General features: G+C 51.7%; 1 protein-coding gene across 1 annotated transcript in view; it reads left to right on the top strand.

Annotated features, from left to right (window-relative positions):
• Positions 1-12,636, top strand: part of LOC137314973 (polyadenylate-binding protein-interacting protein 2-like) — a 94,997-nt gene that overhangs the window by 11,647 nt on the left and 70,714 nt on the right. The window contains exon 2 of the mRNA XM_067979929.1: positions 9,067-9,213. Within this exon, the coding sequence (XP_067836030.1) occupies positions 9,076-9,213 (138 nt within the window). The 5' untranslated portion in view covers positions 9,067-9,075. The remainder of the gene's footprint in view (positions 1-9,066; positions 9,214-12,636) is intronic.

Genomic DNA, 12,636 nt, shown 5'->3' on the forward strand with positions numbered 1-12,636 from the left:
TCCATCACACTCCTGACTTGTGCCTTGTAGATGGTGGAAAGGCTTTGGGGAGTCAGGAGGTGAGTCACTCGCCGCAGAATACCCAGCCTCTGACCTGCTCTCGTAGCCACGGTATTTATATGCTGGTCCAGTTAAGTTTCTGGTCAATGGTGACCCCCCAGGATGTTGATGGTGGGGAATTCTGCGATGGTGATGCCGTTGAATGTCAAGGGGAGGTGGTTAGACTCTCTCTTGTTGGAGATGGTCATTGCCTGGCACTTGTCTGGCGCAAACCTTACTTGTCACTTATCAACCCAAGCCTGAATGTTGTCCAGATTTTGCTGCATGCGGGCTCGGACTGCTTCATTATCTGAGGGTTGCGAATGGAACTGAACACTGTGCAATCATCAGCGAACATCCCCATTTCTCACGTTATGATGAAGGAAAGGTCATTGATGAAGCAGCTGAAGATGGTTGGGCCGAGGACACTGCCCTGAGGAACTCATAGAGTCATAGAGTTATACAGCACGGATAGAGGCCCTTCGGCCCATCGTGTCCGCGCCGGCCATCAGCCCTGTCTACTCTAATCCCATACTCCAGCATTTGGTCCGTAGCCTTGTATGCTATGGCATTTCAAGTGCTCATCCAAATGCTTCTTAAATGTTGTGAGGGTTCCTGCCTCCACAACCCTTTCAGGCAGTGAGTTCCAGACTCCAACCACCCTCTGGGTGAAAACGTTCTTTCTCAAATCCCCTCTAAACCTCCCGCCTTTTACCTTGAATCTATGTCCCCTTGTTATAGAACCCTCAACGAAGGGAAAAAGCTCCTTAGTATCCATCCTATCTGTGCCCCTCATAATTTTGTACACCTCAATCATGTCCCCCCTCAGCCTCCTCTGCTCCAAGGAAAACAAACCCAATCTTCCCAGTCTCTCTTCATAGCTGAAGCGCTCCAGCCCTGGTAACATCCTGGTGAATCTCCTCTGCACCCTCTCCAAAGCGATCACATCCTTCCTGTAGTGTGGCGACCAGAACTGCACACAGTACTCCAGCTGTGGCCTAACCAGTGTTTTATACAGCTCCATCATAACCTCCTTGCTCTTTATATTCTATGCCTCAGCTAATAAGGCAAGTATCCCATATGCCTTCTTTACCACCTTATCTACCTGTTCCGCCGCCTTCAGGGATCTGTGAACTTGCACACCAAGATCCCTCTGACCCTCTGTCTTGCCTAGGGTCCTCCCATTCATTGTGTATTCCCTTGCCTTGTTAGTCCCTCCAAAGTGCATCACCTCGCACTTTTCCGGGTTAAATTCCATTTGCCACTGTTCCGCCCATCTGACCAACCCATCTATATCGTCCTGCAGACTGAGGCTATCCTCCTCGCTATTTACCACCCTACCAATTTTTGTATCATCAGCGAACTTACTGATCATACCTTTTACATTCATATCCAAGTCATTAATGTAGACCACAAACAGCAAGGGACCCAGCACCGATGCCTGTGGTACCCCACTGGCCACAGGCTTCCAGTCACAAAACTGGAAGCCTGTGGCCAGTGGGGTACCACACCCTCTGCCTTCTGCCACTAAGCCAGTTTTGTATCCAAAGTGCCAAGGCACCCTGGATTCCATGGGCTCGTACTTTCTTGACCAGTCTCCTGTGAGGGACTTTATCGAAGGCCTTACTGAAATCCATGTATACCACATCCACTGCGTTACCCTCATCCACACGCCTAGTCACCCCCTCAAAAAATTCAATCAAATTAGTCAGACATGATCTTCCCTTGACAAAGCCATGCTGACTATCCCTGATTAATCCTTGCTTCTCCAAGTGGAGACTAATTTTGTCCTTCAGAATTTTTTCCAATAATTTTCCTACCACTGATGTTAGGCTCACTGGCCTGTAGTTCCCCGGTTTTTCCCTCCTCCCCTTCTTGAATAATGGTACTACATTAGCGGTTCTCCAGTCCTCTGGCACATCCCCTGTGGCCAGAGAGGTTCTGAATATATGTGTCAGAGCCCCCGCAATCTCCTCCTTTGCCTCACACAGTAGCCTGGGATACATTTCGTCCGGGCCTGGGGATTTATCCATTTTTAGGCCTGCTAAAACCGCCAATACCTCCTCCCGCTCGATGTTAATATGTTCGAGTATATCACAGTCCCCCTGCCGTATTTCTATGTCTACATCGTCCTTCTCCATAGTGAAAACAGATGCAAAAAAGTCATTAAGAACCCCTCCTACATCTGCCGGCTCCACACACAGATTGCCATTTTTGTCCCTAATGGGCCCTATTTTTCCCTAGTCATTCTCTTACCCTTAATATACTTATAAAACATCTTAGGATTTTCCTTTATTTTGCCCCTCCTTGATCTCCTAATTCTTTTTTAAGTATCCCCCTGCACTTTTTGTACTCCTCTAGGGCTTCCTCCGTCTTTAGCCTTTTGTATCTGCCAAAAACTCCTGCAGCAATGTCCTGGGGCTGAGATGATTGGGCTCCAACAACCACTACCATCTTCCTTTGTGCTGGGTATGGCTCCAGCCACTGGAGAGTTTTCCCCCTGATTCCCATTGACTTCAATTTTACTTGGGCTCCTGGGTGCCATACTCGGTCAAATGCTGCCCTGATGTCAAGAGCAGTCACTCTCACCTCACCTCTGGAATTCAGCTCTTTTGTCCATGTTTGGATCAAGGCTGTAATGAGGTCTGGAGCCGAGTGGTCCTGGCGGAACCCAAACTGAGCATCGGTGAGCAGGTTATTGGTGAGTAAGTGCTGCTTGATAGCACTGTCGACGACACCTTCCATCACTTTGCTGATGATTGAGAGTAGACTGATGGGGCGGTAATTGGCCGGATTGGATTTGTCCTGCTTTTTGTGAACAGGACATACCTGGGCAATTTTCCACATTGTCGGGTAGATGCCAGTTTTGTAGCTGTACTGGAACAGCTTGGCTAGAGGCGCGGCTAGTTCTGGAGCACAAGTCTTCAGCACTACAGCCGGGATGTTGTCGGGGCCCATAGCCCTTGTTATATCCAGTGCACTGAGCCATTTCTTGATATCACGTTAACTGAGTGGCTTGCTCGGCCATTTCAGAAGGCGATTAAGAATCAACCACATTGCCGTGGGACTGGAGTCACATAGATAGGCCAGACCGGATAAGGACGGCGGGTTTCCTTCCCTGAAGGACATTCGTGAACCAGATGGGTTTTTACGATGGGCTGCATCTGAACAGGAAGGAAGCTAATGATCAGTCAGGAAGTGGATAATGACTTAAACTAGGAAGTAGCGAAAAATAAAAACAATCGGAGCAAGGGGAGAAGATAGAAATTGAGGAGGTAAATATACAAATAGAAAAGAATTTAGCAAAAAGGATAGCATGCAAAAGGAATAAAGGGAGAAGAGGAGGAAAGTCAAACTGACCAGTCAATGGCAGGGAACAGACTGGATAAAACAGAGTTCATTGTACAAAAACCAAATCAAGGGAAAAGGAGTAGTTTAAATATAAACAAAATAAAGATAACGCCTGTATTCCAGAGCTCAGGGTGTGGGAAATACACCAGGCAATTAGAAGCAATTATGTCTTGGGAAGATATCGATTTAATAGAAACCTGGCCACAAACTGGACAGGGGGAGAAGTGAACATATCGAGTTGTAATATGTTTAGGAGGGACAGAATAGGTCAGAGGAGGATGAGGTGTGGCCGTATTGGTGAATGAGGGAATGTGCTGTAGAAAGGAATGATGGACAGCTTCAGGCATAGTCAGTATGGATAAAGATCAAAAATAAAAGAGGATTGTTCCACTCGTGGGGCTGTACTGCAGGTTCCCTAACTCTGGAAGGGAAAGGGAAGAGAGGAAATCTCTGGGCCGATCAGTGAGACAAGGAGGAATAACAGAATGATTGTCCAAGGAGATTTTAATGACCAGTCGTTGATGGGAGGAAATGGAGAAAAGGGAATGGAATTCCTAACGTATGTAGGATTCATTCCTCGAGCAGTGTGTTATTTGGCCTACAACAGGAGAAGCAGTGCTAGATCTGGTTCTGAGTAATGAAATAGGTCATATAGATGGGTTAAATGTGGGAGAACATCTCTTTCTTTGCATCCTACAACTATCCAATAGTCCCATTATCCCCTCTCCCCATCCCATCCCTATCCAATAGTCCCATTATCCCCTCTCCCCATCCCATCCCTATCCAATAGTCCCATTATCCCCTCTCCCCATCCCATCCCTATCCAATAGTCCCATTATCCCCTCTCCCCATCCCATCCCTATCCAATAGTCCCATTATCCCCTCCCCCCATCCCATCCCATCCCTATCTGGCATCTTGTTATTCCATTGGATTCTAGCCCTTGAGCCTGTAGCTCCCTGAGTTATTTGTTTGCCCCTTTTATTAAAGATTTGGCCTGCGTTAGGCCCGCTCCGATCCTCGGGCACTGATTCTTGAAAGGTAGTGAGGGATCTCTCTATCCATTTCAGTAAGTCCCCTGTTTCATGCCAATCCGGACTTAGTGTCGAGTGTTCCTGTCACCGCCACACCCTGTCAGTGATGGTTTCATCCATTTCCCAGTCCATCCACACTCCCCCCTTCTTTCACTCCAAGTTCTTGGTCCAGCTCCTCTCCTGGCTGGGGGTTCGTGGCAGACACCCGCAGTCAGTGCCCCCTCCCCTCCCACCCGCAGTCAGTGCCCCCTCCCCTCCCACCCGCAGTCAGTGCCCCCTCCCCTCCCACCCGCAGTCAGTGCCCCCTCCCCTCCCACCCGCAGTCAGTGCCCCCTCCCCTCCCACCCGCAGTCAGTGCCCCCTCCCCTCCCACCCGCAGTCAGTGCCCCCTCCCCTCCCACCCGCAGTCAGTGCCCCCTCCCCTCCCACCCGCAGTCAGTGCCCCCTCCCCTCCCACCCGCAGTCAGTGCCCCCTCCCCTCCCACCCGCAGTCAGTGCCCCCTCCCCTCCCACCCGCAGTCAGTGCCCCCTCCCCTCCCACCCGCAGTCAGTGCCCCCTCCCCTCCCACCCGCAGTCAGTGCCCCCTCCCCTCCCACCCGCAGTCAGTGCCCCCTCCCCTCCCACCCGCAGTCAGTGCCCCCTCCCCTCCCACCCGCAGTCAGTGCCCCCTCCCCTCCCACCCGCAGTCAGTGCCCCCTCCCCTCCCACCCGCAGTCAGTGCCCCCTCCCCTCCCACCCGCAGTCAGTGCCCCCTCCCCTCCCACCCGCAGTCAGTGCCCCCTCCCCTCCCACCCGCAGTCAGTGCCCCCTCCCCTCCCACCCGCAGTCAGTGCCCCCTCCCCTCCCACCCGCAGTCAGTGCCCCCTCCCCTCCCACCCGCAGTCAGTGCCCCCTCCCCTCCCACCCGCAGTCAGTGCCCCCTCCCCTCCCACCCGCAGTCAGTGCCCCCTCCCACCCGCAGTCAGTGCCCCCTCCCACCCGCAGTCAGTGCCCCCTCCCACCCGCAGTCAGTGCCCCCTCCCACCCGCAGTCAGTGCCCCCTCCCACCCGCAGTCAGTGCCCCCTCCCACCCGCAGTCAGTGCCCCCTCCCACCCGCAGTCAGTGCCCCCTCCCACCCGCAGTCAGTGCCCCCTCCCACCCGCAGTCAGTGCCCCCTCCCACCCGCAGTCAGTGCCCCCTCCCACCCGCAGTCAGTGCCCCCTCCCACCCGCAGTCAGTGCCCCCTCCCACCCGCAGTCAGTGCCCCCTCCCACCCGCAGTCAGTGCCCCCTCCCACCCGCAGTCAGTGCCCCCTCCCACCCGCAGTCAGTGCCCCCTCCCACCCGCAGTCAGTGCCCCCTCCCACCCGCAGTCAGTGCCCCCTCCCACCCGCAGTCAGTGCCCCCTCCCCTCATTGTTTCTCCGCTCCATCCACATGCTTCCACCTGATCTGCACCCTGACTTCTAATCAACCAGTCTTTTGCATGAATGGGATTCAGGATTATTAGAAATGCAGCAAGGGAATACTGTGGATAGGTTGGCTAGATGGGCTGAAGGGAATACTGTGAGTAAGTGGGCTGAAGGTATCTTGCTTGAAACTCTTGCTATATTTCCGATTAAAGGTTTGCCCTTTGCCCGGTCTCTGAATGAGCCCCCCCCATTGTTGAACACGCTCCGTCTCTGAGATTGTAACCTTCAGGTCTCCTCTTTTATTTCAAAGACTCCAGTATTCAATCATTTCCCCCAGTGCCGAGACTGGTGTGTTATTTTGTACTTCGCCCCTCCCTCCTGTGGTCATTTCCAGCTACTGAGGCACTCCTGGGCTGGGAGCCCTCTCCCTTACCCCCCCCACCCCCTCTCCCCACGCGCCCGCCCCCCGGCGCCCTCGCTCCACCTCCCCCGCACTCGTGTTGTAGCGACCGATTTTTGTCTCCACTGTGTCTGGGCTGAACAGTTGCCTGCGCTACACGACTTCTGTGTGGGAGGAGTTACAGCCCGGCATCCAGCTGAGCAGCACTGACCTGCTGAGTAAGAGAAGGGTAATGGTGTATAGGAGGCAGCAACTGTGGTGTGCAGGAGGGGTGACCTGTCTCCTCAGTCCTGCCCGTGCCCAGTCAACGTGATGGATTTACTGCGTTGACCTTCGATTGGAGCGGTCTTGTTTTGCCCTGTGATGTGAACAATTGCGGCACCATTCTGAGCTCTTGTGCAGCTTTCTGAGGAGGACGTTGAACAGACAGCTGCCTGTGAGCCCCCAGGGGAGCGCTGTCTCTCTAATACCTGCTCACAGAGCCTGAGGGATCACCAGGAGGCGTTGTGTTGCGTATCCCTCGTGAGCAAACGAGCTGCATCTCATGAGACTGTATCTGTGCCGAATGGTCAATGGGCTACAAGCTGCCAACAGGAGTGGGCCAGGGGCCCTGTATTAATGCCAGGAATACCCTGGGCTGTACTCGCACCCTTCACAGGCCTCCTCCCGATATCTCCACCATCACAGAAGCCAGTCTTCAGCCAATTCGATTCACTCCACGTGATATCAAGAAACGGCTGAGTGCACTGGATATAACAAGGGCTATGGGCCCCAACAACATCCTGGCTGTATGCTGAAGACGTGTGGTCCAGAACTAGCTGCACCTCGAGTCAGACTGTTCCAGTACGGCTACAACTTTGGCATCTGTCCGACAATGTGGAAAATTGCTCAGGTATGTCCTGTCCACAAAAAGCAGGACAAATCCAATCCGGCCAATTACCGCCCCATCAGTCTACTCTCAAATCATCAGCAAGGTGATGGAAGGTGTCGTCGACAGTGCTATCAAGCGGCACTTACTCACCAATAACCTACTCACCGATGCTCAGTTTGGGTTCCGCCAGGACCACTTTGCTCCAGACCTCATTACAGCCTTGGTCCAAACATGGACAAAAGAGCTGAATTCCAGAGGCGAGCTGAGAGTGACTGCCCTTGACATCAAGGCAGCATTTGACCAAGTGTGGCACCAAGGTGCCCTAGTAAAATTGAAGTCAATGGGAATCAGGGGGAAAACTCTCCAGTGGCTGGAGTCATACCTAGCACAAAGGAAGATGGTATTGGTTGTTGGAGGCCAATCATCTCAGCCCCAGGATATCGCTGCAGGAGTTCCTCAGGGCAGTGTCCAAGGCCCATCCGTCTTCAGCTGCTTCATCAATGACCTTCCCTCCATCATAAGGTCAGAAATGGGGATGTTCGCTGATGATCGCACAGTGTTCAGTTCCATTCGCAACCCCTCAAATAATGAAGCAGTCCGAGCCCGCATGCAGCAAGACCTGGACAACATCCAGGCTTGGGCTGATGAGTGGCAAGTAACTTTCGCGCCAGACAAGTGCCAGGCAATGACCATCTCCAACAAGAGAGAGTCTAACCACCTCCCCTTGACGTTCAACGGCATTACCATCGCCGAATCCCCCACCGTCAACATCCTGGGGGTCACAATTGACCAGAAACTTAACTGGACCAGCCATATAAATATTGTGGCTACAAGAGCAGGTCAGAGGCTGCGTATTCTGCAGCGAGTGACTCACCTCCTGACTCCCCAAAGCCTTTCCACCATCTACAAGGCACAAGTCAGGAGTGTGATGGAATACTCTCCACTTGCCTGGATGAGTGCAGCTCCAACAACACTCGAGAAGCTCGACACCATCCAGGACAAAGCAGCCTGAACATTCACTCTCTTCACCACCGGCGCACTGTGGCTGCAGTGTGTACCATCCACAGGATGCACTGCAGCAACTCGCCAAGGCTTCTTTGACAGCACCTCCCAAACCTGCGACCTCTCCCACCTAGAAGGACAAGAGCAGCAGGCACAAGGGAACAACACCACCTGCACGTTCCCCTCCAAGTCACACACCATCCCGACTTGGAAATATATCGCTGTTCCTTCATCGTCGCTGGGTCAAAATCCTGGAACTCCCTTCCTAACAGCACTGTGGGAGAACCTTCACCACACGGACTGCACCGGTTCAAGAAGGCGGCTCACCACCACCTTCTCAAGGGCAATTAGGGATGGGCGATAAATGCCGGCCTCGCCAGCGGCGCCCACATCCCATGGACGAATTTTTAAAAAAATCTCCGAATAGACTGGAACTAGCACTGACCGACAGCCAGCTCCCTAGTTGTAGCAGGTGTGCTGGCGATGGAGGACAAGTTGTAATGTGAGCAGACCCAGGAGGGGCCTGCATGGGTTCCTGGTGCATGCTTACCATTCCTGTGAATCAGGTCGGTCTCCAGCCACTGCGGAGTTTTTCCATTGACCCCAGTTTTACTTGGTGCCGTGCTCGATCACATTCTGCAGCTATTCCCACCTCTCTATTGAGTTATCGGCAACTTACAATCCCACTGAAAAAAATGACAAATCTTTATCAAGCTCTAGGGATTGCAGGATGATCCTTGCTGTTATTACTGGTAATCGATGGAACTGGTATGAAGTGTATCGAAGGTGCTTTAACTTGCACAGCTTATCTGATGTTGCCCAGCTGATGGCCTAAAGTAGGAGCGGGTTGGATGGGGTCAGTCAGTGTTCTCAGAAAGTGGTCAGAATTTTGCACAGCAGCGTTAATTTTGTACTTTGAGCGAGCAGTTGATGTCTGGGATTGGACTGTAAGTTTTCCGTGTGTTTTTCTGTTTAAATAGGTAGCAAAAATGAAAGACCCAAGTCAGAGCAATAAGGTTGCGAGCATCAACAGTGACGAAGTGGTCCTGAACGGTCACTCACATGATGAGGATAATCCTTTTGCTGAGTACATGTGGATGGAAAATGAAGAGGAATTCAATAGACAGGTGAGAGCCAAAGGGGCTCTTTCTAAATTCTTTATTCCATTGTTACAGTTCAGACTTTCACACATTGCTTTCTTGGCCTGACCTTTCCATAGATGGACCAAACTCCTGATCAGCTAAAATCGGTTTCTTTTTCTTTGTTTTACAGAAGTAACATAAGCCAGCTCCAGCAGTTAATCTTGATTGGGTGTTAGAATTGACACTGTGCATAGTTCTGTCACAGTGTGGAAATTTCATACACTCACCCAGATTGCTAAATGCTAAAATGACTCAACAAATTAATGTACACTCTAACATACACGTAAGTAAAGATATTGGCTACGTACTATACATGACCGGGATTTTACAATATGTTCATCTCAAAGCCCACTGAGACACTAATTCTCACCGTCCTGTTTAATAGTCTTTTGCTGTATTGCTGCAGTCTTTAGTCTGAACATCAGCATTTATACAAACCTGAGGACAAATTTCCTGCACTTGTCACATTCTTTCTCAACCTGTCTGCAGCCTTTGACACGGTTGACCACACCATCCTCCTCCAGTGCCTCTATTTCATTGTCCAGCTGGGTGGGACTGCGCTCACCTGGTTCCATTCTTATCCCTTCAGTTGTAGCCAGAGAATTTCCTGCAATGGCTTCTCTTGATTCTTCTATGATTCTTCCCACTCCTGTTACCTCTGGAGTCCCCCGAGGATCTATCCTTGGCCCCCTCCTATTTCTCATCTACATGCTGCCCCTCGGCGACATCATCCAAAAACACGTCAGGTTCCACATGTACACTGATGACACCCAGCTCTACCTCACCACCACCTCTCTCGACCCCTCCACTGTCTCTCATTTGTCACACTGCTTCTCCGACATCCAGTATTGGATGAGCAGAAATTTCCTCCAGTTAAAAATTGGGCAGACCGAAGCCATTGTCATTGGTCCCCGCCACGAACTCTGTTCCCTAGGCCACCGACTCCATCCCTCTCCTTGGCCACTGACTGAGGCTGAATCAGACCGTTCCACAACCTTGGTGTCCTATTTGACCCTGAGATGAGCTTCCGACCACATATCCTCTCCATCACCAAGATCGCCTACTTCCACCTCCGTAACATCGCCCGTCTCCGCCCCGCCTCAGCTCATCTGCTGCAGAAACCCTCATCCATGCCTTTGTTACCTCCAGACTGGACCATTCCAATGGTCTCCTGGCCGGCCTCCCGTCTTCCACCCTCCCTAAACTTCAGCTCATCCAAAACTCTGCTGCTCGTATCCTGTTCACCCATCACCCCTGTGCTCACCGACCTACTTTGGCTCCAGGTCTGGGAACACCTCAATTTTAAAATTCTCATCCTTGTTTTCAAATCCCTCCATGGCCTCGTCCCTCCCTATCTCTGTAACCTCCTCCAGCCCTACAACTCTCTGAGATCTCTGCACTCCTCCAATTCTTGCCTCTTGTGCATCCCCGATTTTAATCATTCCACCATTGGTGGCCGTTCCTTCAGCTGCCTCGGCCCAAAGCTCTGGAATTCCCTCCCCAAACCTTTCCTCCCTCTACTTCTCTCCTCTCCTTTAAGATGCTCCTTAAAACCTACCTTTTTGACCAAGCTTTTGGTCACCTGTCCTAATACCACTTTCTCAGGCTCAGTGTCAGTTTTTGACTGATTACTCTCCTGTGAAGTGCCTTAGGATGTTTCCGATGTTAAAGGTGCTATATAAATGCAGATTGATTGTTGCCCCTGTCTGATACCAACCGGTAACATTGTGTATTGTTACAAATCTTGCACAGGGCTTGTATTTCCTGTCTGTAAACCTTCTTATTTTCATGCATTTGTGTCAACATTTCAGCTGCTATGTCAACAAGCTGTGACTTTGGAGGGAGCTTCTGCAATCTCAATTCTGTTGTCATCTTGGACAGATAAAGCTTCTATTAATCACTTCATTAGTATCTATAAACTGAACTCCAGATGCAGCCCACTGTCAGCCATGATAGGATACACCATTTCACTCTGTTGAGGACCATTCAAAGAGCTTTCTTTAACTAATTGGTCACGAGGGGAAGGCAGTTGATCCCTTCTCAGATATGGGTTCATTCAGTCATTGAAAGCTCAGAACAAACCCTTTTCATAAACCCCTGACTAGGCACTGCTGACCATTTCATACTGTATTTATTATTTATTAAATTTGATACATGGGGCATGCATCCCGTTGAAAGCTCATCTTAAGTCCCTGTTACCCCAGTAGGTTGATCTTTAATAGGTATTTTCAGTGCTAAAGGTGTCACACTGTGTGACACACAATAAAGTTAGTGCAATCTCCTGCCAATGTACACTATTTGGCCACAGGGTTCCCCTAAATCGTTTAAAATGCTTTCTGAATTTTTTTTTTGGCCACCGCAGTAACTGAAATTTCTAATGCCCAAAATAAGGGATTAAAAACTTTTTTAAAAAAATACATATTTCACAAAAAACAGATTAAATTTATCGTTGAAGTGTTGTTTATATCTTTTAATGCATTCTGAACATTTTTACTTTAGGCCTCAGCCTCTCTCAAGTGATATTTTCCTACTTTTGCCCAGAGCTTCTGGCGCTGTGACTGTGGCGCTGTGACTGTGGCGCTGTGACTGTGGCGCTGTGACTGTGGCGCTGTGACTGTGGCGCTGTGACTGTGGCGCTGTGACTGTGGCGCTGTGACTGTGGCGCTGTGACTGTGGCGCTGTGACTGTGGCGCTGTGACTGTGGCGCTGTGACTGTGGCGCTGTGACTGTGGCGCTGTGACTGTGGCGCTGTGACTGTGGCGCTGTGACTGTGGCGCTGTGACTGTGGCGCTGTGACTGTGGCGCTGTGACTGTGGCGCTGTGACTGTGGCGCTGTGACTGTGGCGCTGTGACTGTGGCGCTGTGACTGTGGCGCTGTGACTGTGGCGCTGTGACTGTGGCGCTGTGACTGTGGCGCTGTGACTGTGGCGCTGTGACTGTGGCGCTGTGACTGTGGCGCTGTGACTGTGGCGCTGTGACTGTGGCGCTGTGACTGTGGCGCTGTGACTGTGGCGCTGTGACTGTGGCGCTGTGACTGTGGCGCTGTGACTGTGGCGCTGTGACTGTGGCGCTGTGACTGTGGCGCTGTGACTGTGGCGCTGTGACTGTGGCGCTGTGACTGTGGCGCTGTGACTGTGGCGCTGTGACTGTGGCGCTGTGACTGTGGCGCTGTGACTGTGGCGCTGTGACTGTGGCGCTGTGACTGTGGCGCTGTGACTGTGGCGCTGTGACTGTGGCGCTGTGACTGTGGCGCTGTGACTGTGGCGCTGTGACTGTGGCGCTGTGACTGTGGCGCTGTGACTGTGGCGCTGTGACTGTGGCGCTGTGACTGTGGCGCTGTGACTGTGGCGCTGTGACTGTGGCGCTGTGACTGTGGCGCTGTGACTGTGGCGCTGTGACTGTGGCGCT

The sequence above is a fragment of the Heptranchias perlo genome, unplaced genomic scaffold, assembly GCF_035084215.1.
Source record: "Heptranchias perlo isolate sHepPer1 unplaced genomic scaffold, sHepPer1.hap1 HAP1_SCAFFOLD_527, whole genome shotgun sequence".
NCBI lineage: Eukaryota > Metazoa > Chordata > Chondrichthyes > Hexanchiformes > Hexanchidae > Heptranchias > Heptranchias perlo.